Source organism: Platichthys flesus, chromosome 24 (genome assembly GCF_949316205.1).
Source record: "Platichthys flesus chromosome 24, fPlaFle2.1, whole genome shotgun sequence".
Taxonomy (NCBI): domain Eukaryota; kingdom Metazoa; phylum Chordata; class Actinopteri; order Pleuronectiformes; family Pleuronectidae; genus Platichthys; species Platichthys flesus.
Window position 1 is genome coordinate 7,685,777 of NC_084968.1, and position 26,748 is coordinate 7,712,524.

General features: G+C 42.3%; 2 protein-coding genes and 1 long non-coding RNA gene across 3 annotated transcripts; all 3 read left to right on the forward strand.

Moving 5' to 3' along the window:
- On the forward strand, nucleotides 1-9,807 carry sepsecs (Sep (O-phosphoserine) tRNA:Sec (selenocysteine) tRNA synthase). The gene is made up of 12 exons (XM_062384438.1): nucleotides 1-94; nucleotides 1,481-1,596; nucleotides 1,677-1,831; nucleotides 2,123-2,241; nucleotides 3,185-3,343; nucleotides 3,481-3,634; nucleotides 4,255-4,357; nucleotides 4,632-4,761; nucleotides 5,075-5,166; nucleotides 6,989-7,082; nucleotides 7,207-7,297; nucleotides 8,914-9,807. Exons 2-12 carry the CDS (start codon nucleotides 1,483-1,485, stop codon nucleotides 9,158-9,160), a joined length of 1,458 nt encoding a protein of 485 aa, XP_062240422.1. The 5' UTR covers nucleotides 1-94; nucleotides 1,481-1,482; the 3' UTR covers nucleotides 9,161-9,807.
- A 3,116-nt stretch (nucleotides 9,808-12,923) lies between these two features.
- Nucleotides 12,924-18,341, forward strand: lgi2a (leucine-rich repeat LGI family, member 2a). Its single transcript, XM_062383469.1, has 8 exons — nucleotides 12,924-13,237; nucleotides 13,457-13,528; nucleotides 14,178-14,249; nucleotides 15,018-15,089; nucleotides 15,375-15,446; nucleotides 15,607-15,776; nucleotides 15,899-16,063; nucleotides 16,147-18,341. The coding sequence occupies exons 1-8, from the start codon at nucleotides 13,059-13,061 to the stop codon at nucleotides 16,962-16,964; spliced, it is 1,620 nt and encodes a 539-aa protein (XP_062239453.1). The 5' UTR covers nucleotides 12,924-13,058; the 3' UTR covers nucleotides 16,965-18,341.
- A 5,897-nt stretch (nucleotides 18,342-24,238) lies between these two features.
- On the forward strand, nucleotides 24,239-25,504 carry LOC133950332 (uncharacterized). Its single transcript, XR_009920242.1, has 3 exons — nucleotides 24,239-24,530; nucleotides 24,636-24,736; nucleotides 25,388-25,504. It is a non-coding gene; the product is annotated as an uncharacterized LOC133950332 (long non-coding RNA).
- The last annotated feature ends 1,244 nt before the right edge of the window (nucleotides 25,505-26,748 follow it).

Here is a 26,748-nt window from a genome sequence, read left to right on the forward strand (position 1 = left end):
GCGCGACGCAGGAGCCACTACTTCCGGACTGTTTCCGCCGCTGCGGACTGTCGCTCAGCTCGTGCACAGAAACACGAGGCGTGGAAGGTGTACGGTAAGAAACTCGAACGTGATCTGAACCTGTCTCGTTGTCACCGCACGGCCCCGCTGTGGAGACATTAGCATAGCACCGCTGAGCTAGCGGCCTCTTCCCACAGTGAACAGCACGAGACTGACAGAGCCCAGGCTGCATGTGTTGACACTGCTATGACCTCTGACCTTTACTGTCTGCTGCAGGCCTCATATACTCAATCTGAAACATGCCAGGAACATGCAACGCTGTATGACTTTACATACATGTAAGAAAAAGCTGTTATATACAGAGTAATGCAACAATGAAAGGTCAAGTCTGTGTAAAAGGTATCTATTGGCAGAAATTGAATATAGAATAATCCTAGTGATGTTTTCACTAATGTGTATTCACCTAAATTGTAAGAAGTGTTGTTGTCTTTACTTTAGAACTGGCCCTTTATATTTAAATACTTTACATATACATCAGGAGTGGGCTGCCATTTTTATTTACAGTAGCCCAGGATGGACAAACTAAACACCTTTTTGAGTTTTTATGACAACTGATGGCTACCACAGGTTCCCTGTCATGTTTGGAGCTGAGGGGTATTCAGCTGCAATATGAAAACTCACCACTAGGTTGTACACACTGAACCTTCAACATGTATCAGCACACGTGTCTTCACTGGTGGTGTGAAACGCAGGGTAACTCAAGATACATGACAATCAGAGCCACCAATAAGGATCATAACACAATACAACCTGATGTCTGTCTAACCGGAGAAGTAGTGCAGGATTTGTGTACTTGTTCACTGCATTTGGCATCAGATTCACAGAGTTAGGCATCAACTGAGATGAAACTTCAAGTCTTATCTTACTTCTTCTTTAGTCTGAACCAAACACGCTATGTCAATGTCAGTCATCATGTCAATTCTCAGTGTTACAGCAGCAAAGAGCATGGTGAAAAAAATACACATCATTAAAGTAAAGATCCATCTCTTATAATTGCAAGGAAATATTAATATGTGAATTGAATAGAAAGAATAAATGAAGTGTAAAGGGTCTGTGTTACCTCTTTAGCATCTTTTCCAGAATAAACACTGACCTTGTTGGACCAGTAGATCTCGTGGGGTCGTAATTTGACAATAACCAATACAAAAAACAAAAACTACTCACGATGTGGGCAAATGGAATTTAACATTCATGAAATGTACTAGAATAACTACATAAAAAAGGGGAATTATTATAGAACACAACTTTACACCCTACAAACTTTTTTACTCTCAAAAGAGCGTCAGGTCTTTGTGTCCTGGACTCTGATCCGTGTTGACATTGAGCGTTATCCCGCTGGAAGGAGCCATTAGAAGATGTGTCTTAAAGTGTTTGTCAGTCGTCTGCTACCGCCAACATGACGCTCTGTGTGTTTTGGCAGCGATGAACACCGAGAACTTCACCCTGAGCGAGAAGATCGTGTCGGCCTCCTACGTTCGACAGGGCTCTCAGGCGCGACGCGGCCACGAGCAGCTCATCAGACTCTTGCTGGAGCAGGTAAAGCCGAGCGCTGCCGTCGGATGTCGTTTACGATCGCGACACAAGCTTGTTGTCATTTCACTGTGTGCGTTTTGCAGGGCAAGTGTCCGGAGGAGGGATGGAGCGAGAGCACCGTAGAGCTCTTCCTGAACGAGCTGGCTGTGATGGACAGCAACAACTTCCTGGGCAACTGTGGAGTGGGGGAGAGGGAAGGCCGGGTGGCGTCCAGCCTTGTGGGGAGACGACATTACAGGTACGAGTTTGATGTCATCTTGGTCAGATTTGAATAGAGCGTCGTAGTTCATGTCGGAAAACGACTCCACTGAAATCTCTAGAAAAAACTAGTAAGTGGACCTCATGTAAACATTTGTTTTTTGAGTGATTACATTTGGCATTGGAAAGTCTTACAGATTCACCCCAGACGTTACAGTTGCTGACTGATATAAACACTGTTCAGAAGTTTGTATTCAGGTTTGCACCCTTCACAAAGGGTTTAGGAAGTTGTTTAACGGGTCCTATTGTGACATTCAGCTGTTGCATGTAGGTTGATCCATGGCATCGGTCGGTCGGGTGACATCGCCGCCATTCAGCCCAAAGCGGCAGGATCCAGTCTGCTGAACAAGCTGACCAACTCAGTCGTGTTGGACATCTTAAAGCTCACAGGTGTGTAAACCTGATCAGTCAAACAAGGAATGTCATCCAATGCAAGATTTTTGGAGTATTAGGGCCAGTTAAAGATGAGAAAAATCTGAGTGTTTGAGATAAAGTCATAATGTTTATCTATAGCTGATATGCAGCAGGGGGTGCTGTTGTTGTTGAAAAGTAGTTGACTAATCATATGTGTAGTCACATTGTTGCTACCTCAAGTATCCTGCGTCTGTTTTGTGAGTCGCTTGTGCACATCGATGCAGTAAGCACCTACACACATATTGTCTCATTATTTTATGACTTTTTAACCAATGACATGTCTAAGAAACTAACCAATTGGGAATGTGGAGCATATATAAATATATATAGTTATTTTATTTTATTCTACTTTATTTTCTCATTATATGCAGACTTTTTAACCAATGAAATGTCTAAGAAAAATTTGTTTTGTGTAGCAGTGGTAAAGATAAATATTGTAGTTGCAGAAATTTGAGGGGTTCAAAACAGACAAAAACATTTGAAGACAGATTGCGTCACAGCGGTGCAACTAGGGTGTCCCATTTTGAAGGTTCCTCCAAATGCCCCTGTTTTTTAGAGAGGTTCCGGCTCAGGCTAACGACGCATGTGTTAAAAAACCAAAGCACATTCAAACTCCCTCGTCCTGTTCAACTTCTGCTCTGTTGCTAAGCAACAACAGTAAGAGCAGGACAAGCTGGTGACGCTGATCCTGGAAATCCTCTGTTGTCCAGACTGTTGTCTCATTTCGGTTCGGCCTTTGCAGTCTGCCGCGTCCTCCAAAGAATGCAGCCCCTGAATTGACACACAACAGTTGGGACCCTCTTGGTCTTCTAAATGCCTGCTTCATTCAAACGTCACATCTCCATGTTGTAAACTAGAATTAGCATTAAACATTCCCTTGATATAATCATAATCATATTTGTGTGTTACTTGTTAACAGGTGTGCGCAGTGTGGCAAGCTGCTTTGTCGTCCCGATGGCAACAGGCATGAGCTTGACCCTGTGCTTCCTGACCCTTCGTCATCGGAGGCCCAAGGCTCGCTACATCATTTGGCCTCGCATCGACCAGAAGTCCTGCTTCAAAGCCATGATCACAGCAGGTGAGAACACGACTTTTATGGCCGGTGCCATGTCAGCCGTACGTCCTGCTCACGCACCACAGTGTTGCTTGACACAAGGAGGAAGGTAGAGCCTCGGCAGTGCTGGGGAATATCATTCATGATGCTGGCTCCGTCAGGTTTTGAACCGGTGGTGGTGGAGAACGTGCTTGAAGGCGACGAGTTGCGCACCGACCTGGAAGCAGTCGAGCGGAAGGTGGAGGAGCTTGGCGCCGACAACATCCTGTGTGTCCATTCGACAACGTCCTGCTTCGCCCCGCGAGTCCCCGACAGGTGATACAAGCTCTCATTTATACTCCTACTCCCTTTGCAAGTAAACGGCATGAAACAGCCAATAATTAGGAAGCAAATTTTTTTACGTGCCTTGGGAAAACAAAGATGGAATCAACATCTAGCAACACTTAATATCTGGATAAAATATTGATGACTCGAGTAGCACTTGATGAGTTTCACTGATTTGCGTACATTGTGTTGCCTGTTGATTGAGCCTAACTTCAGGTCCGTTACACACTCTTTTCAAGTCGAAAATAAATGACCAATGATAAAGACACAATAAAGACAAATATAGGAAATAAATCGCCAAATAAACTTCGTATCAACCTGGATAGAGGAGGAAGTTCCTACTTAATGCTTTAACATGGGACAGTGTCGTCAAAATGCATTCTGATTGATTAGATGTGTACATGTTGGAATTTAAACCTTGGCAATTTGGATCTTCGTCGTAAAAAATAAAAGCCACAAAATCAATGGAGTGAAATGGAAGCAGGGGATCATCAGCCACCTTCACAACCTCCACAGTCTCAAAATGTGAATGATTATATTTTCACTGATGTCATTTCTTTTCAAGTAAAGACAATGTCAGCTCTTCATGTCCGTGTTGTGTTGTGTTGCAGGCTGGAGGAGCTGGCCACGATATGTGCCAAATACAACATCCCCCACATAGTTAACAATGCGTATGGCGTGCAGTCGTCCAAATGCATGCACCTTATACAACAGGTAGGTACCACCTAATCCCCACTGCATCTCTCATTTGTGTGGTAGAAGTAGTGCTTGTAGAGCAGTTTAAAGTGGAGCCCACAACTGAATACAAAAATGTTGTGTACATGTCTCTGTCATTTCTCCTTCAATATAAGAGCCACAGGGACATGATGCAAGCGCCTGAAACAAAAACACATTTTTCTTATTTACATAGCACTTACATTTTTTTTTTGTCATCATATGTTCTTTGCTCACTGGTTAGTGAAATGTTTCACGTCTTGTCTTTCCTCAGGGGGCTCGTGTTGGGAGAATCGATGCCTTTGTACAGAGCTTGGACAAGAACTTCATGGTACCAGTAGGTGGCGCCATAATAGCAGGGTTCGATGAGTCCTTTGTACAGGAGATAAGTCAGATGTACCCAGGTGAGTGGCTGTGTATTAATGCGCATAGATCTTTTGCATCTCCTTGTCTTTAAAGATTTGTATCCCTTAATTCCTGTTTCTTTTCGACAATATATGAAATGCATATTGTTTGTTTTCCTCTTTATGACACAGTTTTATATCTTGAACCAGTGAAATATGATAAATTAGGGGGTGTGACCACAGTCATGATGTATCAATAATTAGTAAACAATCATTATTTATTTATTTTTCTTTTGACACATCTAATTATTCCAGAAATCTCTGTCTGTCTGTCCGTGGCTCACAATGTTGCTTCTTGTCCTTCTGTGTCCAGGTCGAGCCTCGGCCTCGCCCTCCCTTGACGTCCTCATCACCCTTCTGACTCTGGGAGCCAGCGGCTACAAGAAACTCCTGTCAGAAAGAAAGGTGAGAGCACGCACACGTCACTTAATCAGGCCAAATATAGTTTGACTTGTGTGTGGGATCTGGATGCCCTCAGATGGTAGGGGCGGATCAGCATTCTGTAGATTAAAAACACTGCCTCAATGTCAACTGGGCATCAGAGTTCTTCTGAATATCCGTCTCTGTGTGCTGTGTCAACATCTTTCCCCTGAAGAACAGCTTACATAAGTCGTATTGAATTGCAGTGGATCACATGTTATGAATGTGTGTGTGTGTGTGTCTGTGTGTAGCTTTGCTTTACCTGCAATCTGCCCCGAGGATGAGACTTTCAGCTCGAACAAGCTCGTCGAGGGAAGCGTCTGCTGATAGAATTGATCCAGAAAGTTTCCAAAAACATCCCCTGGTGGCTCCCTGCTTTAAAGCAGAGCTGCTCACAATGCAGCATTTCCCCTCTTTAAACAGGAGGCACTGCACCATTCTCACACCTCCAAACTGCTGGACTGAAAATGTACTGTTAAACCTTTCTGGACTGTATCTGTTTCTCTTGATGCACAGACCTCAGTGGAGACTCAGAAATTTTTCTAAAATTAGTATGAGACGCTACCTGAAGTGCCCATATCTAAATATGACACTCTTCCAAGTTTTGCGAGTTGCCATTAGCGTAAAAAATTCACCCCGTAGCAGAAATATATATATCGAGGAAATTCCTCCATCCTCTCACTTGATTCTCCAACGCCATCAAGGCTTATCGATTCCCCTTGGTCCACATGATGCATAATTAATGCACCAGACCTGTTCTCCAGGTTGTGTAGAGTGATTTACTCACATCCCTCTCAGGGTCAGAGAGCTTTAAATTATTCAAACTTTTCGAGATTTCATTTACAGCCTCAAGTAACCATTTTAGAAAATGTCTAGATGTTGAAAAGAACCAGCAGATGTTGTGGTTTTCTTTTTTTCGTCATCACACACACACACACACACCCAAACACACACACACTTATTGTCTGCAGAGTCGTAGCCGAGCACACACTCACCACCACCAGCGCCCCCTCTTCTTGGGACCATAAAGTCGTCCATTGTTAGCGGAGAACAAGGGACACTTGGAGACACTTGACATTGTTGAAAGGCTTGTTTTTGTTTAAATTCATGACAGAGAAAATATTTCTCCTCCCTGATGCTTTCAAATTAGGAACACATGAGTCAGCGCACACACACCCGTTGTTGCAGATGAGCCGAACCGTTGACGTGCGACGCTTCACTGGGGAACAAACGCAACCAAAACACTGCAAGGTGTTGTTTGTGCCCCGGTCTCATAACATCTGCGTTGAAAACTCCCACCATTCTTTTTTCAGCCTTTCAACCCCCCCCTCCCCCCCAAACACACACAGACACACACACACATACACACTTTGCATTGATACTCTGAGCAAAACACACTTTGTCAGGGTATTTTAAAACGCATGGATGCTAAAATCTTCGGATAAAAGCATGTGTTATCCTCTCCTGCCGCTCTAATTGATCCCAGAGGTGGACATTGGATGTGAGCTGATTTCGTGGCCAGAGATGGAGAGGTAGATGACAAACTGCTTGTGCTGAAGCTTTGGGGGGGAGGCACTCAGGCAGGCAGGAGAGAGAGAGAGAGATAGAAAGGGGGAGGAAGGGACTTAGACTTGTGGGTAGATCTGCTTGATTAGCAAAAAACCATGGCGGCTTCTGTTGCTGCTAAAATAAGGCTGTGGCAGTGTGGGAAAGAAGCATTGTGCTGCTATTTATAGTTCTTTTGTGTGGCCCTGGCCCGCTCTTGTTGCGCCACTTCATGTTTTCTCTGTGTCTGCACGGCCTGCAGGAGATTTATTTGCTCCTGGCCCAGGAGCTGAAGAGTATGGCCTCTGCACACGGGGAGAGATTGCTTCACACACCACATAACCCCATTTCACTGGGTAAGCTCAATGTTCCGGCCACAGACCAAAGCCTGTATCGTTGTGGAGAGTGTTCTATATTTCTGACCCTGCATTTCTTGAAGTAATGGAATAATTGTGTGTACGTGGCGTGTCTGTCCTTCAGCCATGTCTTTGGATGGTCTCCAGGCCGACAGCGACAAAGCAGTGACTCAGCTGGGCTCCATGTTGTTCACCCGGCAAGTGTCCGGGGCCAGGTATGAAAACTTGTCAATGGCAATGCTTTGATTTTGGGAAATATGGGAGGGGAAAACAAGGGTGCATGGGCGAGATTAGGTTTGGAAAACAAAAATTGGCAATCGGGGCAGACAGATCCACGGAATACAGCAGAGCGGAAACCTCTTTGAGATAATTAGACAGCCCATCTTATCAGGGCCACTTCGTAATTGATTAGGATGTTTCTTTTGCGATGTTGTGTCCACAACAGGCACAAACTCTGCAGCATGTTCTACGGACTGTGTGTAAATACCAAGTTTTACTCTTGGGGTCACTATTTTTATGCCTCCATGCAGGCGCCAGCCAATGGCCAGCCAGTGTCCGGAGGACAGTCGAGAATTGATCCAAATTTTGACCAGTTGTCTCTTGGACTCAGAGATTAACTGATTAGATTTAGCCGGTCAATGGTCAGAGTGACCTCATAAGAGTCTGTAAATATAAAGAATATTGACTTAAAGGGTCAGTGTGTAAGATTTAGGTGAAAGTGATCTATTGGCAGAAACTGAATTTATATAATAATCCGAGTGATATTGATGACTTCACCAGTGTTTCATTAACATTTTACAAATTGTTGTTTTAATTACTCTAGAATAGGACCTTTACATTAAAATACTTTATATTGACATCAGGAGTTGGTCCTTTCTAAGGAAATCGCCATATTTCTTTACAGTCGTCCAAACTGGACAAAAAACACATTTTGAAGGTGACAACAGGTTCGCGTTCATGTTTGGAAGGGGAGGGTGGGGTGAGGGGTGTTCAGCTGCAATATGCAACTCCACCACTAGATGCCACTACATTCTAGACACACTGAACCTTTAAACTGTGCTTGGTGGCTGGGGCTACAGACAACCACAGGGCAATAATTCTAAATATTTGAAATATCTGGTAGGGATGATTTATTATGAGTTATTCAGTTGTGTCTGTTTCACATTCAGATTCGAATACATCATGGCTCAATTTCATTATAATAACAGCAACGTGATAGCCTCCACGCTTCCCACGTCCTCTCATCCTCTCTTCTGAATGATAATTTTTCCAAGGTCAGAGCATCACAATCTACTTAAGTCTTTTGTCCTTGTCTCTCAGTAGCATACTAAATGAGGCATCGACTTCCAGAGTCCATGCTTCAATGACGCATATTAATCTAGATATTTAATTTGAAGGAGTTTCTCATAACTCTGAAGTGAGATATGCTCGTCAGATCGTGGACACCCTCAGAGAGAGCTGGCTTTTTCCACACCAGCTCTAAGTTGGTCTCTTATCCAGAAAAAAACGATTTACACAGCTCTACATCTTCTTACAATGCATCCCTCGGCCATTATAGTCTCTGCCGTGCACACAGTCCTAATAGCTGGCCAGTAATGGATTTACCATTAAAGTGAGTTTGAACTGTGCTGACAGTGGTGACACGCTGCCAGATTTCAGAGGCATCGGTTTGAGTTTGAATCTCTGGTTGTTTTAAGTTTGCTTTATGAATTAACTTGCCTGGACTTAAGTGAGTAGTGTTTGTCGGGTTGTGATAAAGTCATTGGTTCCAGTTGTGTAAAATAACCATCGCTGTGCTGCATCATCCTTGTTTTCGTCCATGTTTCTTTAGGGTAATACCGCTGGGCAAGGAGCAGACCATAAGCGGCCACACGTTCCACGGCTTCATGTCGCACTCGGACTCGTACCCCTGCCCCTACCTCAACGCTGCCTCTGCTGTGGGCATCACCCGAGAAGATGTGACGCTGTGCATCAAGCGGCTCGACAAGTGCCTGAAGACCCTGAGGAAAGAGTCCAATGTGGCCAAGAGCAGCTCCGTGGCGCCCCCATCCCGCTGTGACGACACACCGGGAGAATGACGAAAACGACAACATTTCCAGACGTACACAAAAGCCATTTTTAGTCATGATGGAGTATTGGGCCCTGCCTTTCACACATTAACTACTCAGCAGGACATTCTCAGACGTGTCCACAACAGCAAAGGAATCTCGGGATCGTCAGGCGAGTTGTGACGCAGCAGGCAGAGGCAGGATGAAACAATTATCTATCAATTCTACTGCAGACATCGCTTGTTTTTGTTTATAGCACATCTAAAGCTCTTTTGACATGCTGGCTGCAGAAAGCCCGGAGCCTCTCATTGCACGTCTGGAAGCGTCTTGAGGGCTTTTTGCTTAGTGTGAGCCTCTTGTGCCTGCGCTAACTGTGCATGGTGAGACACTGTAAGAAGGTCAAAGATATGAGCTCAGCAGCGATGAGACTGTGCAGGTGTTGTTAAAAAAAAAAAAAACACAAGCTGTTGTCGCTGAATAATTCCTGTTCTGTGGAGGTGGACTAGTCAGCTGTTGTAAGGACATGATCTGCATCCAAATGCTTGACTCAAAAGCAGGGTCATGCCACCGATCTAAAATTAGAACTAAACGTCTGCAAAGATGTCAAAACAACTCTAAAACTGTTTGTCAATCATATTATATTGAATATAATATTCAATAAACCATTTTGAACTGTGTCCCTCTGTTTACTTCATACTTTATCCACTCTTCTGTTCTGGGAACGCGTTTAGCTCTTCCTCTTACTGACATCTAAAACCACACGGCTTTAAACTGTAGTATGTTGCACTCGGTCTTCTGCTGTGTGTTGTAATGCGATGCGAGTGCCGCTGAACCATTAACTCCGTCTGAAGCCTGTATATTGGATTAGCTCATTTATTCTCAGGCTCGCAAGTAGCAGCTAATCAATAAAGTACAGCAAACATTGATCCCTCCTGTATGTAGAGTAGGAAACATGCACTGCTGTGCAAAGTATGTGACATTGACCATTTAAGACTCAGAGAAGTGTCTAAAACATGTTTTCTTGAACTAGTCATATGCATTACAAAAATCTAGAAAAATTATCTAAGCATAGACATCCATGTGTCAGTCCTCGAATGTGAGGCTAAATGAAATGAACTAGTGTCCAGAGGAATTAGGTCTGGCTCGTCCATCCATTCCATTTTTCTGAAAGCGGTATCTCAAAAACAACCTTGAGGGAATTCCTTGAAATTTGGTACAAACGTTCAATCGGATTCACTAATTCGATTTGGGAAGTCAAAGGTCAGAATGGCCTCTTAAATCATTTGAATGGAATCTTGGAACAGGATGTTTAAAGTCTACCTCCAGGGAATTCCTGCAAATGTTGACCAGTTGTCACTGGGACTCAAAGACGATGTGATTTCAGTGGTAAAAGCTCAAAAACTGCACTGGTTGTTGGAGGCATAAAACCTACTTTATCCTGTTTAAAGGCACAGAACCTCACCATGCAGGTGGAGTTGATTTCTATATTGTCACATTTCTTGCGTCCTCTGGCGATTTCCCTAGGACTCTCCACTCTCCGTCATTAGGACAGGTTGGCCCCTCAGGCACCAAACACAGACTCCCACTAAAGCCTCTCTGACTGACTACGAATCTATATTGCTTTGTCAAAATTCTTCCCGCGCTCTCCCCCTCATCTGCTGCTGGGCTTCAAGGTCGTTTGCTCTCTAAAAATATTGGTACACGTCAAGCAGACCCCAGCTGTGTGTGTTTTAGAGACCAAACACTCGATGCTAGGCTCAGAAGTGGAGGTGCGGACGGCCAAAGGCTGCTGCATCCATGCTGTTCCCAGGTTGAGCAGTGAAGGCATTGAGCAGACGCTTGTTTCTCACACACATTCTCAATCGGGGGAAGGTGGGCTGGAATCAGATGAAAACCGGGTGCTGCGTCATCACACTTTCTCTGCTCCTACACTGGACTGAACCACAAACAGTTTATAGTTGGCTTTCGCAAAACACAAAGGAGAATTTGTTTCCTTTGAGTAGGCTCCTCATCCGCTGTATGTGCATCAGCTCAGACCACACGAAGTGCCTTTTCTGTCCTTGCTCTTCTCTCCCCGTCCCCTGTTCCCACGTCTTTTGCTGATGCTGCAGAGACGCTGTGAGAATAGCTCGTCAGGGACAGTTTTAAACGACTCCTCTATTGACCAAGTCTGCTGCAGTGTGTAAATCAGAAAATGGCAACCTCACTGGAACTCACATTGAGGAATACGTTTTTTCATCAATTTTATCAGCGTCTGAAGGCTATAGATTCTCGCCCCTCTCGGTTTTCCTTATATGATTGTTAACCCTTCCTCACCAAACATAGGCTGCCTGTTAAAACACGTCACTCAGGTCCTGAGTAACCCAGGGAGGCTGCTGCTCCTTCACACCTGGCTCTCAGCAACTGCCAGGTGGAAGTTCAGGAATGATGACGAGCCAGAGGCCTTTGGCAAATCCAGAGATATTCACGAGGTAAACAAATATTGTGAACATAGTGATTTTAAAAAGTGAGTCCCATGTTTATTTTCTATGATGCACTATGAGTAGTGTAATGGTTTAAAGTGAATGGAAATGTTTGACAAAGCTCTAAAACACCCTGGTGTACAAACAGTTAAAAGCAGGATTGGTTGCTGATGGAATAGTTGTTGCGAGTTTGTGAAATTTGTTGTGGATTATTGTGGTCTATATGTCTTGATGTTATGTTGATGTTTTTATTTTGAGTTTATCTTTCTTCTAAATTCTCTGTAAAGACTTTCTTTCTGTCTGTTTGTCTGTCGGTCTTTATGTCTGTGTCTTTATTTCTTTGTCTTTCCTGGTTTGTTTCTTGAGTGACTTTTTCTTTCTTTCATTCTTCCTCTGTTTCCTTTCCTCCTTCTTTTCTTCCATCCTTCATTCCTTGTCGCACTGTCCAAGGATTTTTCTCATAACTATAAAAACCTCTTGTAGCAGTTTGCTAAATGTAGTATCTCTGAACATGTATACGCTATGCTTACAGTATGTATGGACTACACAACACTTAGATATATAAGTATATAAGCCGCACACATGAACAGTAACAAAGCAAACTCAGTTTCATTTTTTGAAAAACCCTGTCTGTAAAATCTTCATTGCAGATAAACCAGGTAGGATGAACCTCACTCTACACCACAGACCGTTTATAAAATAGCTCTGCACACAACATCAGCATATGAACCATAAAAAAATGAGCACATGGTGGAACTGTTATGGAGGACTCCTTAATGACGAGAGTTAAATCTGAAGACCCAGAGCATTGACACAGACCAAGAGAAGAGGCACTGTTCGAGTGTCAATAAAGCTTTGCTCGTTTGAAACGCTCAGAGGCACTGTCCATGGTGCTGCAGTTCTGCGCCCCTGGGAGCGTGTGGCTGGTGGAGGGGTCCGCTGGTGTGTTTGTAAATAACATGTCCTGTGTAATAACCCACCAATCAATGCATTATGCCCAGTTGAGACTTTAATGGGATGTATTTGCTGGTGAATCAAGTGCCAGAGATGACACAAGCAGATTCCCGGATTTTCAAATAAAAAGAAAACGCCTGAGGTCCTTGTAAATTAATTTTTGAAACATTAAATTTGCGCATGTATTGAAACTACATTAACTAAAAGATTAACCTTATTTTTAAGTGCGATTTTATACAACGCACAGGTTACCAGATGTCCAGCTTCCTATTTCCCTCCATGGCGCGTGGTTGTTTAACCAGCAGGTCCCCGGGCTGCAGCCGTGGTGGCGTGATAAATAATTAAAGTGGACGGAGGGGAGCGAGCTGCAGCTGATTTGCTGATGTCAGGGAGCCAGTGCAGCATTTTCATGGTGCAGGGTGGAAACGCGCTGTGCCACTGTACCACCACCACCACCACCATCATCATCTGCTGCTGCTGCCGCCTCCACACATGCGAGCCCGCCAGGCAAGATGATGCCAGCTGCCAAGATGTGGGCTTTGCTCTGCGTGTTGCTGTGCTGCCTGTCTCAGCCGGCTCTTTTCAAGAAGGCTTTCCGATGCCCCTCATCATGCAGCTGCTCCAAGGAGTCGATCATGTGCGTCGGGTCCTCTTATGTCCCGAGGATCTCCCCCAACGAGATCAATTCTCTGTGAGTAGCCTCCCCACCATGTGATCGTTCATTTTGTATTTTTACTAAATCTTACATGCACGTAAGATAGGAGTTTTATTCCGTTTATCCCTGGTTTTACACCGTTTGACAAAATCTGGGAGGCAATGCAGTCCTCACTGCCTCCTGCGCCTCAGTTGATCACTTTTCAGCATCTCCTCTCCTCTCCTCTTCATGCTCTGCCTTGTTCCCCCCCTTCAGGAGCATCGTGAATGGGACTTTCTCCGAGCTCAAAGAAGCGATGTTTGCTCACATGCCGTCCCTCCAGCTGCTGTAAGAACACCTTCCATTTCTCCCCCCCTGAACTTGAAGCCATGGGGCTCCTGTGCAAATGCAGATTCCCAAACTCCTTTGGAATTTCCGAGGCTTAAATGCACCCCGCTGCCCAGTGGAGCAGTGGTTCATGGAATCGGACCGTGTAAAGCTGCATTGCATATGACCAAACCCAGCGTTAACATAGCACAAATCAATTAAGGCTCATGTATTCCTGCGGCTGACTTTCTGCAGATGCATGCACAGTGATGCATCTGTTTAGTGCATGTTAAAGCTATTAGCAGGGAGCTGCCGTTGGACACCAGATGAATAATGGGAGTGAAGTGTGGAGCCGTCGGTGCCGTCCCACGCTATATTTTAGACTACTTAAGCAGAGGCCATCAATCTGCATTGTGACTCCACCAGAGATGGCTGTGATGTCAGCATAAACAGAGGCGTGGCCGACGTAGAGCACTTAAACAAACTGATGTGATTTACATCTTGTGGTGTGTGTGCGTTTAAAGAGGGTCAGAAAATCATGGTCATGTGGTGTAGTCACTGTGTTTTTGCATGAAGTGTTTTTCCCTCTGCTCTGTTTTTCTGACATGAAGCATAAATCCATGCATAATGTCGGCTCCTGCTAATACGTGTGTTTTATTCTTCATTGCAGGCTTTTAAATTCCAACTCCCTAACAACTATAAGGGATGATGCGTTCACGGGCCTCTCACATCTGGAGTACCTGTGAGTTCCTCTCTCGTTTCACGCTTTAACATAACACAACAAAACCATCTAACGGGAGTGTTGTTATGGGTATGATGAGGTTATGTGGTTGGATGTTGGTTTTTCAGAGTGAATGAGAAAGTGTGGACCGCACGCCCTCTGGTGGAAATTAGTTTCTTACCCTGGTAAAAAAAAAAAAATCTTCACAAATTTGGCAACAACCAATTTCTAGATAATAGATTACAGATCTATTGTTGGGGTTCCAAACATAATCACAAGCAGAGACTAATGCATTTATTACAGTTTATCACACGGCTTTAATTGTAATTTTACAGTTTTTCTTTTATTTAAAGGAATGTGAAGGGATGTTTTCATCCCTAGAGTCCCTCTGCACATCCTGACAAAATATTTTACCTGCAATAACTGAGCCACTTCAACCTATTAAAAGTGATCCACGCGAAGTTCCATTGCCTGTCAACAAATCCGCATACCTCGAGTGTTGCCGTACAGCAAATGAAGGAGTCAGTATCTGCACGACTGTTGCAGAAGTCATTTTTACTTCTTGTCTAAAACTAAAAGAGTCTGAATCCTAATGATTCTTTATGGGACTTGGATGCCACTGGAACAGAGAGGGGAACCCTGTTAACAGAAAATGAGGCTGAATGTGTTTGAAACAAAAACGCTTGATTTGCAATATCAGTTACACACAATGAGTAAGTTGCAGTTGTGACATATTCTTGATTTATCGCACAATTCACAGTATTTTCCCTTTTTTTTCATCTTCCACAGGTTCATCGAGAGTAATAAGATAGAGACCGCCTCCAAATATGCCTTCAGGGGACTCCGGGACTTGACTCACTTGTATGTTTCAAACAAATCTTAATTAATTAAGTCTAATATATATCCGCTTGAAGTCATTTTTAATATAGAATAACTGTTACAATAGAAGTGATGCTAAATAGTGCACTGATAAGTTTGCAGAGATATTCAGAATGATTATTATTATTATTATGATTAATTATCAAGATTTGAATATTAATCTGAAACGTTGTCTTCGCCCATTTGCTTGAAAATGAATTATGATTGCCTCATGTTGTATATCTTTGAATATTAACAATATTATTGATTTTTTGATGCTCTTTCTAGGTCTTTGTCAAACAATAAAATTAACTCCTTGCCCAGGGACATCTTCATTGACCTGGAATCACTAATAGAGCTGTAAGTATGTCACACAGCAACGAATGATGTCCCCTGTTGTTGTACGAACCTATCCTGCAAACAATATATATCTTCTTCCTCCTAACTTTATTCTTCCACTGCGCTTCTGGCTTGGCTACGTTGTTTCTCGGCTATGACGCTCGGTTTTCCCCTTCTGCAGGGACCTGCGGGGCAATGCTTTCGAGTGTGACTGCCGTGCCAAGTGGCTGATGACGTGGCTGAAGAACACCAACGCCACGGTGTCCGATGTCGTGTGTGCCGGACCGGAGGAAATGAAGGACAAGCGCCTCAATGACATGGCCAGCCTGCACAACGAGTGCATCTCAACGGGTGAGAAACACTGGAGCCAGCTGGCATCAATATCAACCATCTTACCCCAGTCTGACAAAGTAAACAGTAGACAGTTTCTTTGTGTACATTTGAATTCAGGAATCTTCTTGTCTTTGTTACAGATTTTGTCCTCCATCAATCGGTGACGTCTGAATCCCTGTCTGTTGACACATTCAGTTATAAGAACGATGTCTACGTGACTATTGCTGCTCCCAGCATCGAGAGCTGCATGGTTTTGCAATGGGACCACATAGAGATGAATTTCAGGACCTATGATAACATCACAGGTATGACAAAGACAACAACAGTACCCTGGTGGACTTTGAAGCCAATGCCATCAGCTTATTGGTTTCCTTATCCTGCCTTTCAGGTCAGTCCATTGTGGGTTGCAAGTCGGTTGTCATCGAGGACCAGGTGTTTGTCATTGTGGCTCAGCTCTTCGGAGGTTCCCACATCTACAGGTTTGATGAGGACCAAAGCAGGTTCAGCAAGTTCCAGGACATTGAGGTGTCCAAGATCTCGAAGCCCAATGACATTGAGGCCTTCCAGATAGGCCCTGACTGGTTCTTTGTGATCGCTGACAGCTCCAAAGCGGGCCTGTCCACCCTCTACAAATGGAACAATAAGGGCTTCTATTCATACCAGTCGCTGCATGAGTGGTACCGCGACACGGATGCAGAGTTCTTGGACTTGGATGGGAAGGCCCACCTTATTTTGGCAAGCCGCTCGCAGGTGCCTGTGATCTACCAGTGGAGCCGGAGCAACCAGAAGTTTGTCCTGCAGGGCGAGATCCCCAACATGGAGGATGTAGTAGCTGTGAAGCACTTCCGGATCAAGGGGGAACTCTACCTGGCTTTGACACGCTACATTGGAGACTCCAAAGTTCTACGCTGGGGTGCCAAACAGTTTGCAGAGATCCAGGCTTTGCCCTCACGAGGCTCCATGATTCTGCAGCCGTTCTCTTTCAAAGAACGCATCTACCTGGCCCTGGGAAGTGACTACACCTTCTCTCAGATCTACCTGTGGGATGATGAAGAGAAACTCTTTGACCGCTTCAAGGAGGTTTACATCCAGGCGCCGCGCTCCTTCACTGTGGTTCCCACTGACCGCAGGGACTTCATCTTTGCCTCTAGCTTTAAGGGAAACACACAGATCTTTGAGCACATCATCATTGACTTGAGCTTGTGAAGAGCCTGTGCCTTATTGCCCTTTCCACAATCGAACATCTTCCAAGACAAAAATATATTTGTGGAGGAACAAGAGGGTTTTCTGAGCTGGGTCAAGTAGTGTTTGGAATTTGTTGAGTTCCTAAAGGTGTCTCTACTATTTATCAATGGTTTGTCCTTGTGTTCTCTCAGACTTTCACAGATCTGAGTTTTTAAAAGGAGAAGAGGGGTTGGTAAATGCAAAAAGCAGCTCCCCCTGAAAATGCAGCTGACATTCCTGAGGGTGTAAAGTTGATCCATTTGGATGTAAAGATTTGTGCAATCCCCAAACGATTTTATACCCATAAAGAAAGAACCAGAACTTCAGAGAAATAAGATGTTATAAATATTGTTTTATTCCTATTTGGGACATTTGAGGATTGAACAGGTTTGGTTGCCACCTACCTCATGCTCCGGTGGTGATGGACAGGATGTTGCCTTCTGGGTTTCATGGACCCACAGTGCCTCCCGTTGGCCGTGACAAAGTATCACACCCGCTTTTTTCACACAGGGAATGTAATGAAAGCACAAACCTTTAATTATCATAGCAGAGATCACAGTTGTTAGAGTGTAGTTTACTGGGTGATAGAGATGATAACGAATACAGTAAGAAAAATACGTGGTTTTTGGGGGTGAATTATTCAGGACTGGATATAGTTTAATGCTTTCTTAGACAAATGAATATGAATAGAAAAAATCCCCAGTTAGATACAATTTTAGCTCAGAGGTACTCAAAGTGGCAAAGTAGACATAAGGTGTGTTTAGGTAATGTCAGGGAAATTCCACCTACTTACAAGTTTGTAAAAATAGCACCAGTTGTGGACTGCTAACTCTGTAACCTTTTTTTTAGGCTGTCACTAAGAAACAAAATCTATGTTAATATATCCACTTCATTTGGGAGACTTTTTCTGTCCGTCTTTCTGTTTCTTGAAATGTTAACTCACAAGCAACAAAATGTACATAAAACAAGGACAGCAATGCCACTACCTGTCTGTCAGTCAGAAATCCAAACAGATCTTTGCACTTACTTTAAAGTTAACAAAATAAATGTTACCGCAGCTTGCAAGAGCATGACATTCAAAAAAGGGTGTTTGCCAAATTCTTTTAAGATGAACCTAACAAAATCAGAATTCAAAAAGTAGAACTCCTTATTAAGTGAATGATATTGCAATTTCAAAAAAAACAAAACATAAGGGAATTTTCAGGCTTTACAACGTGCAGATTATTTTCTATTATTTAGTTTTAAACGTGTTGAATGTTATTCTCAAAATATACTGGAAGTTTAATTAGTTGTGTATGAAAATAAATGTGTAAATATATGATTGTGAGGTGTGTTCTATCGCGCATTGATCATTAGGATGATGAAACAATATTGACACGAGATACGTTGTTAATCTCTCTCATTTTGCTGATTTTCTCCCCATCATGTTCAAGTGAAAACTCAAAATATATGGAAGCTTATAGTTACAGAAATGGCAAAAAAATCGTCATCGGCACTTGCAGGGAAGTATATAACACTTTTAATCAGCTGATACGCAGCAACGGAAAGAAACATATGTGTTTCAGTGCAGAGGTTTCTTTCAACTTTCTCTGAGGTGGTAGAGAGAGTGAAAGTGTGTGTGAAGCGTTTTGAGTGGTTGATAAGACTGGAAAAGCATACATACTGTAAACACAGCTCATTTAATCCATTTACCCCAATAGACCAGTGAGAAAACATAACCTCTTTGGCATAAGGCAGGGCAACCTGTCAGGCTACACACAGGCCTCAACAACTGCCGATTAAGGTCCAGTGTGTAAGATTTAGGTGAAAGGGATCTAATGACAGAAATTTTATATAAAATAATCCTAGTGATGTTTTCACAAGTGTATTTTATCAAAATTATACAAATTGTTGTATTTTATCCTGGAGGGGCCCTCTATATTGGGGGGGGGGGGGGGGGGGGATTCCCCTGATTTATAGGGGAATCCTCTCTTTGGACGCAGCCATGTTTCTTGTAGTAGCCCAGACTGGACAAACTAATCACCTTTTGAGTTTTTATGAATATTGAAGGTTACCACAGGTTGTGTTTCATGATTGGAAGGGCAGAATGAGTTGAGGGGTATTCAGCTGCAGCATGACACTTCACCACTTTATGTCACTAAATTCTACACACTGCAACCTGTGTGTAACCTGAAATACAGAACTGAGGGCAGTAAAGCTTGCTGCTTGTTAAACTCATGACTGGGTGTGCACTCAAATAAGCTTATCAGCATTTTCATCATTCAGACTTCAGTAACAAGAAACTAAGAGATCAAGGTGGGGAGTGACAAACCAACACAGTGAAACTATAAAAGAGTGGGCGGGATATCCCAGTCCCATCATCAAGACTGTTGCATTGACTGTACATAAAAAAGTAATTCGAAACTTCATGACAGCAGTTCACTAACCAATGGGTGACCAGGTAGGTTGTCTTGGATTGTTTGGGAGGAGCAAGAAAGAGAGACAGCAATACAGGAAGTGCACCACGTGTTAAGTTCCAATACTGCTCAGTATGATAACGTGTTTCTTCCGGTCTGTCGATAACAATCACAGCACCGTTAGAACACATGTAGGGAGCGCACTGGTGAAGGAATGAAAAAAAGTCTGTTCCCTCAGTTTAATAATCTGTTTCCTCAGATTCTTTCTACAGGAGACACTTCACTTCGTAACTGTAAGAAAACTTCCCCTCCATTCCTCTCCCGGTAGATCAACTGCATTTCCTTCAATACGAGTAACACCAGGACTCGGTATGATAACGTGGATCTTCCGGTCTGTCAACAACAATCACAGCACCGTTAGAACATATGAACGGAGCTCACTGGAATCAGGTGAAGGAGTGACATTTTTTTTGCTTTTTTGTGAGTATGTGTGTGACAGAGAGAAAGAGAGAGAGCGAGTGCTCACGAGTGCACAGCGCTGAATTTTACTCATTAATAAAAGGATCGAGCATTATGTGATGATCAGTGTCGATAATGGGCAACAAACAATTCAACTTACAAATTGATACTGTTTCAAATTCTTTTTTTTCGCTATTATCTTCTTGTTATCTTCTTCCGACATTGATTCACTGACGGAAAAACCCTTCAATCATCATCTAGAGCAGCAGGGCTCCATCTGATTGGCCAAATATATTGAACATGCAGAGCGTGAGTGCTTGGTGCATGGATCATCATTATATTGATAACGTGAGCACACACATCGTTAAAACAACAATTAAGACATTATAGTAGACCCCTAGGTTTCAGGTAAAAACATAGACTGTATAGAAGACCAAAACCTATTGATTTATGTAGTATCATTATCATACTACATATGCTTACATGGATCAAGTGGTTTGTCAAACTGAGGGAACGATTTGCATCCATGTATCCATGTAGCCACTTTCTGATGTAACTGTTCTCAGTTTTGAACTAGAATGTCTCTCAATAGAACGTGTACCTAAGCCAAGGCCAAACTGTCTCCTTAAATTCAGTCAAACACACAGTCCTTGATATCAATCCCTGAACTAGACCGGATTTTGTTTTTCATCAATATCCTTGGAAATTGGTGAAAATGTCAAAAAACTTCTGTCTTACAAAGTTAAAGAAATCTGTGCCTAAGTTAAATTTTTTTTTTTCACCAAATGTCGTGGAAAACCGCTAAGTAGTTTGCGATATAATCCTGCTGATCAACTAACCCAGCAACCAAATCATAAACTCCTTGGGTGAGGTAATGCATCTTAATACAGTGGTGGGAAATGGAAAGTGTTCAAAAGCACTGAAAATGATGCAGATGGAAATTGGTAAAGTAATGTTCAATTCTCTTTGTAGTGGATTCAATTTAAAATACTCACGTAGCCACTGTGCTAAAATATCCTGAGTAGCCTTTTGGCTGCTCAACTTACAAGTTTACAAAAGCATCACATGTTTTTTTAATAATGAGGATGTTTGTCTGCCCACAGGTAATCTGAAGCAGAGAAATGGAGATTCTACTAGAGTTTAAACTGCCAATCCCTCCAACGTCAACACATCCTGTAATACAGTGTGTAATTCAAGACGACCTCAAGAGTCTCAAAAAATTACTGAGGGACAATGGCATTAATGGACAATTCCCCTGCACTGAGTTGGGTGATTTTATATCACCACTGATTGCTGCTGTTGTACATCAAAAGAGGGATATTGTCATTTACCTTCTTAAGGAGAAGGGCGATCCAAATGCTGTTTCCCAAAAGTTCTTGACACCTTTGCATTACGTTGGATGGCACAACGCACCGGCAGTTTATGCAAGGATGTTACTTGAAGCAGGGGCCGATCCAAACGGACGGTTACCACAGCCATTCACACCTCTGCAAATAGCCGGCATTTTTGACAGGGATGATGTCATGAAAGAGCTCCTCTCTGCTTGTGCACTGGTAAACTTCGTAGATGCAACTAAACCTGAATATTATTCTTTAAACAATAAAATAGCTCAGACAATTTTAAGGTTGGCTTCCAGTGGAGATGAACGAGCCGCCAAATTAAAGAGTTTTGTGGAACTGTTACCTTCTCTGCTATACGGACAAGAACCAGAAAAAGTGTTTAAAACTTTTTACAGTCGTATGCTATTGGTTGATCCTCAGACTCATCTGACCATGATTGAAATGTTCTTTAATGTTACTGGGAAAGGTGAAGACAAATACCACAGAGAAAGCATCAAATGGCTGAAAGAAACTGAAAATTTGAACTCCTACATTACAGGGGCAGTGAGTCGCCTTCCAAAAATTCGTCAGGCATTAGTACATTGTACGATAAACAGTTTACATGCAGTCTTTTGCACAATGGAGCAGATCCCGGTTGAGCAAGCACTTGTTATCATCCCACAACTATTGAAAAGACTTGGCTACAAAGAGAGACCTGATAATGAGCTGTTAGAAGCTGTTCAGTCAACACTATATGTGATAACACAGAAAACACAAGTCACAAATGGCTGGCATCCCAGTTTTATTGAGAAGTTGTGCGGGACAGTTGCTCCTTTTGTCAACGATCAATACTCCTCTAACATCCGAGTCTACACATATGGAATAGTTGGAAACTTGCTGTCTGTTGAACATGCTGTTAGCATCTTTACATCAGCGGGGATAACGTCAGTGCCAGAGGACATACTGGCATCTGCAGATATGAAAATGAATGACAAGCTAAAAGAAGTGCTCAGACAACTGAAAGATCATTTGAGCAAACTCAACGAGGAGTGTGAAGGGGCAAGAAAAAAGAAGAAGAAGAAGAAAAAGAAGAAGCCAGAAAAGACCCAAGACCCAACTGATGACGTTTGCATTGCTTCAACTGAGCCAGCAGTTCCAGCTGAGGCATTAGGAACACACAACTGGCTACCAAATAGCAAGAGGTGGAGGGAAAAATTAGAGAGGCTTGTACACTGCTTAAATACTGATGAAAGTAAAGTCACCAGAATTGGAAGCATTGCTTACATCAGTGATGTTGAGTTTCACATAGCGAATGGGAGCGATGGTACTGCAGTCTTCTTGGGGCTGAGAGAAAGTGACGGCCAAGAAATTGCAATTAAGAGAACTTCTAAAATCAACTTTCAAGTGCTGAAGCGTGAGGTAGAACTTCTGCGACTTCCAAAATTGTACGATAGCCGTGTTGTGAAATATATTGACTTTGCAGAAGATGAGCACTTTGGATATCTTTTTCTTCAACTTTGTGAATACACCCTGGAAGAATATATCACAAGCAATGATGTCAGTCTGCGTCCAGAGGAACTTGTCCATGACGTCCTTGACGGTCTAAGGGCACTTCATTGTCAAGAGCCACAGATTCTCCATCGAGATCTCAAACCACAAAATGTTTTGATCGGTAAGTAAAGAAGAAAATATATAGAACAATGTAATTCACTGAAGCTGTTTTTAAACATGAACTCTGGAGAATGTCAGGACAACTGAGTCCTGACACTCTACAGACTTTGCCTTTCACACACAGACAGGAGATTATTCAGATCTGACATGATAGGTCAGAAAACAGGAAAATGTCTGAAGCATTCAGGTGATGGGTGGCATCAGGGTAGACCATCAGGATGTAGAACATAATGTATAAACAACTGCCTATATTGCATGCTTTTATTTAGAGAAACCAGTGCCAGTCCCTCACGGTCAAAAGCTAACTGGATCTTGTCTTTCCCTGTTGACATCTTCTTCGGGACCTTCTATGTTTATACCACCATCCATCACTTGTTAAAAAAATCAACGTGCCTATGAAGCTTAACAAAAGAGAATATACAAAATATTTGATTTCATGTGGTACAACAGATTTATTTTCACTGCATCAATCTAATCCATTTATCTCACAGATGTGACCGGAAGGGCAAGATTAGCTGATTTTGGCATAAGCAGACGTTTGCCAAAAAACCAAACTACTTATCACACACGCAGTGCAGGAACAGAAGGCTGGATGGCCACAGAGACTTTAAAAGAAGATGGTGACATACGATACAAATCGAGCACATATGTACAGGTTAGTATTGGTGTTGCATGTATTCACTTGATGATTAAGTGAAAACTAAACATTTTGTTGATTAAACTGCTTTGCTGACTTTGAAGGTGGCAGGAATGCTGATTTATTTCATCCTCTCCGGTGGACACCATCCTTTTGGTGGTGATCGCTATAAGCTTATGTCAAACATTAAAAAGGGGAAGTATAAGTTGGACCAAGTTCAAGATGTGGTGGCAAAGGATCTCATCGAGAAGATGATCGATAAAGAACCAAAGAACAGACCACGAGTGGAAGAGTGCTTGAGTCATCCCTTCTTCTGGACCAGCACAAAGTAAATTCTCTTTTGTCATGGCCAGTTATCTCAGATTATTCAGAAGCTGCAGCTTTATGTTTGAGAGCTAGCATAGTGTTGATTCAAAGGTTTACATACAGTGGCGGTTTTCAGACACTTTGGCTCTTCCACCTTAATGGTTACATGGTGATTCCAAGCAGGAAAAATTATGTGAATGTCTTTGACCGACATGTTTGGCATTAAGCTAAATCAGAATATTTTAAATATTTAATTTTTGACTGACAGCACTGTCCGAGTTCAAGGATATTTATTGGGATACACCATTTAATGTATGTACTAAGTGACATGGCTGTTCATCACATAGTTCTTGAGACCAATTCAGTCGACACCAACATGGTGGACAGATATTGCCATCTGTGGAGCCATGCAGCCAGTAAGGCCATTAAAATGTCCATGAAGTGTTTCACCTGGAGAAGCTGCTGTGGACTTTTGTTGTTACTTTTTCTTCATTTGCTCCAATTTCTCCGTCAATCTCCACGAATATCTATACTACCATTTTTAATCAATGTCATGCAATAAAAAGGTTTGGTTTTGTAGTATTGTGTAAAGAATGTAGCCTTAATGTGCAATCTTCTTCTTTTTATCAGGAAAGTACAATACTTGAGGCAGGTTGGAAACATGAAGGAGGTGGTAAGCAGACAAAATGTTAACCAGGAGTTGATTTCGATGCTGGATGAATGTGCTGAGGGTGTTCTCTACAATCAGTGGAAAACTAAGGTGATTGCAACTTAAGAATTCATCTTTTGAAACCCCACCACTTTGTTCTAACTAAGTCTCTTTGTCACCTTTTAAAAATGTGAATATTCATTTTTGCCACTGTAGTTTTCACCCGACTTGGTGCTGAGGGCAGATGACAAGAAGAAACCCTACCCAGAAAACATACTGGGATTACTCCGCTTCATGCGAAACCTCCAGGAGCACTAGTAAGTTAAAAGGAGGAATAAACTCAAAACAGTGATATTGAGATTTTTAACAAGTTTTCAGTCCCATCCCTGAGCACCACAACTCCATTCACCTCCACTTCTAAGATGAATTAACAAAGGAGTAAAATATGTTCATGACTTAAACTTTAGCATTGCACTTAGTTGTTGACTATATGTCTGCACAAATATCTTTGTATCTCTTTGGTTTTTTAGTTACTGGATTATTTTATGTACCCTCAATATGCCAGATTTGTGTCATATTCCCTTGGAAGTTTGTAAAAATGTCAAAAAAACACAATGTTATAGAAAGGGGACAAAAGTTAATGGATCCACCCCTTTATCTAGATCTGCACCAACATTGGATGGGCTCTCTATTCACCCATGTCCCATCGTTCTGCCAAGTCTCAAGGAAATCAGTAGATTTTGTATAATCCTGCTGACAAACACACAAACTAACCAACAAACAAGCAAATGGCCAGGGGCAAAATCATAAGCTCCTTGGCAGAGGTAACCATTTGGCATCGTGCAACTGATGATAAGGCAGTGCCAATAGACAGTGACACTTTTAAGAGGCTACAAGCCAAAGGTTCAGAATTTACTGGTCTACTTTACATTCAGGATTTATATATTATTCCACTTCTCTGTTTGCAGTCCCGATGATGCAGCCAGCGTTGATCTGACATCACTGTTTCCTCATCTCTTTGGATGCGTTTATAAATTCACCATAAGGAAAAAGTGGAATTTAGATTATCCCCTGAAGGGAATGTTCATACCAGAAGAGACAGGGGGCACCAACAGACATGAAGTGGAACCCATAAACGATGAAGAGCACGTCGGCCTTGCAGTTCAAGAATCAGAACTCTTACTGAGCCAACTAGCGATGTCTAGTTCAGTAGAACCAACCTGGACAGACTGAATGGATGATGAAACTGCACCATTAATAGAGACTATTTGAACAGGCAGTTTGAAAACAAATTAATATTATTACGCTGCAATTTAAGTTGACTGATTAAACCACTCAAACGAAAAATATATATGAGAAAATTAGTTGTCATTTTAGCTTCTTGAGACTTTGTAGTGTTCTTAAAGCATTTCTCTTTTTTAATATTATACTCAAAAATACTTGATCTATCCAAACATGCAAAAATATGATTGTAAGAAATGTTTTATCTTGTTTTGTTGTGTTCATGTGATGCTACTGCCCACCCTTATGCGAGAGCTTGTGTGGGTGCAAACGTGAACGCGGCTCCAGAGTCGCTTTGGATCGAATTGAATGTCTGTTTAGGGAAACGGCAGATTTTGTATGTATTTATTCAATTGTTTTCAACCTTTTTGCAAACAAACATAACATATTTAGTTCAGAAGTTGATGGGACTGTCTGGCCTTTTGCAGAAGTATGTGCTTGACCATGTTTCATTAAGATTCAATGTATTTTAAATAAATTTTGTTCAGATTTCGGACATTCATTGTGCCAATTTCAGTGGATTTTGCTGATAAAGAAAGATCTGTGAAATTGAATTGTCTCTATTTGCCATAAAATTTATAAAAATTTAGCGTGTTTTTCTTCAGCGTGATCTTTTATCTTGATCTTTTAAGTAGTATAGGCTCACATTGTGTTCAGTGACTCACAACCTGTTCTTGTTTCACACCTCTTGAGCGTTAGCAGCTTTTAAAAGCTGTTCAGTCAACACTGTATTTGTTAACACAGAAAACACGAGTCACAAATGACTGGCATCCCAGATTCATTAAGAAGTTGTGCGGGACAGCTGCTCCTTTTGTCAAGGATCAATACTCATCTGACCACGAGTCTACACATATGGCATAGTTGGATACTTGATGTCTGTTGAACATGCCATTAGCATCTTTACATCAGCAGGGATCACGTCAGTAAAGAAAAAGAAGAAGTAAACTTAATCTATCCAAGTCAGACATGTTTTGTCTTATTTATTCATTAATTCATTAAACTTTAATTGAAACTCGGGAATATATTGAGGTTAAGACCTCGTTCATGA

Excerpts from the sequence above, each read along its gene's own strand:
- sepsecs (XM_062384438.1), top strand. The coding sequence starts at position 1,483 with ATGAACACCGAGAACTTCACCCTGAGCGAGAAGATCGTGTCGGCCTCC. Across the intron at positions 3,344-3,480 it reads CAAAGCCATGATCACAGCAG|GTTTTGAACCGGTGGTGGTG; the intron begins GTGAGAACACGA and ends TGGCTCCGTCAG. Across the intron at positions 4,358-4,631 it reads GCATGCACCTTATACAACAG|GGGGCTCGTGTTGGGAGAAT; the intron begins GTAGGTACCACC and ends GTCTTTCCTCAG.
- lgi2a (XM_062383469.1), top strand. The coding sequence starts at position 13,059 with ATGATGCCAGCTGCCAAGATGTGGGCTTTGCTCTGCGTGTTGCTGTGC. Across the intron at positions 13,529-14,177 it reads ATGCCGTCCCTCCAGCTGCT|GCTTTTAAATTCCAACTCCC; the intron begins GTAAGAACACCT and ends TCTTCATTGCAG. Across the intron at positions 15,777-15,898 it reads CAACGAGTGCATCTCAACGG|ATTTTGTCCTCCATCAATCG; the intron begins GTGAGAAACACT and ends TCTTTGTTACAG.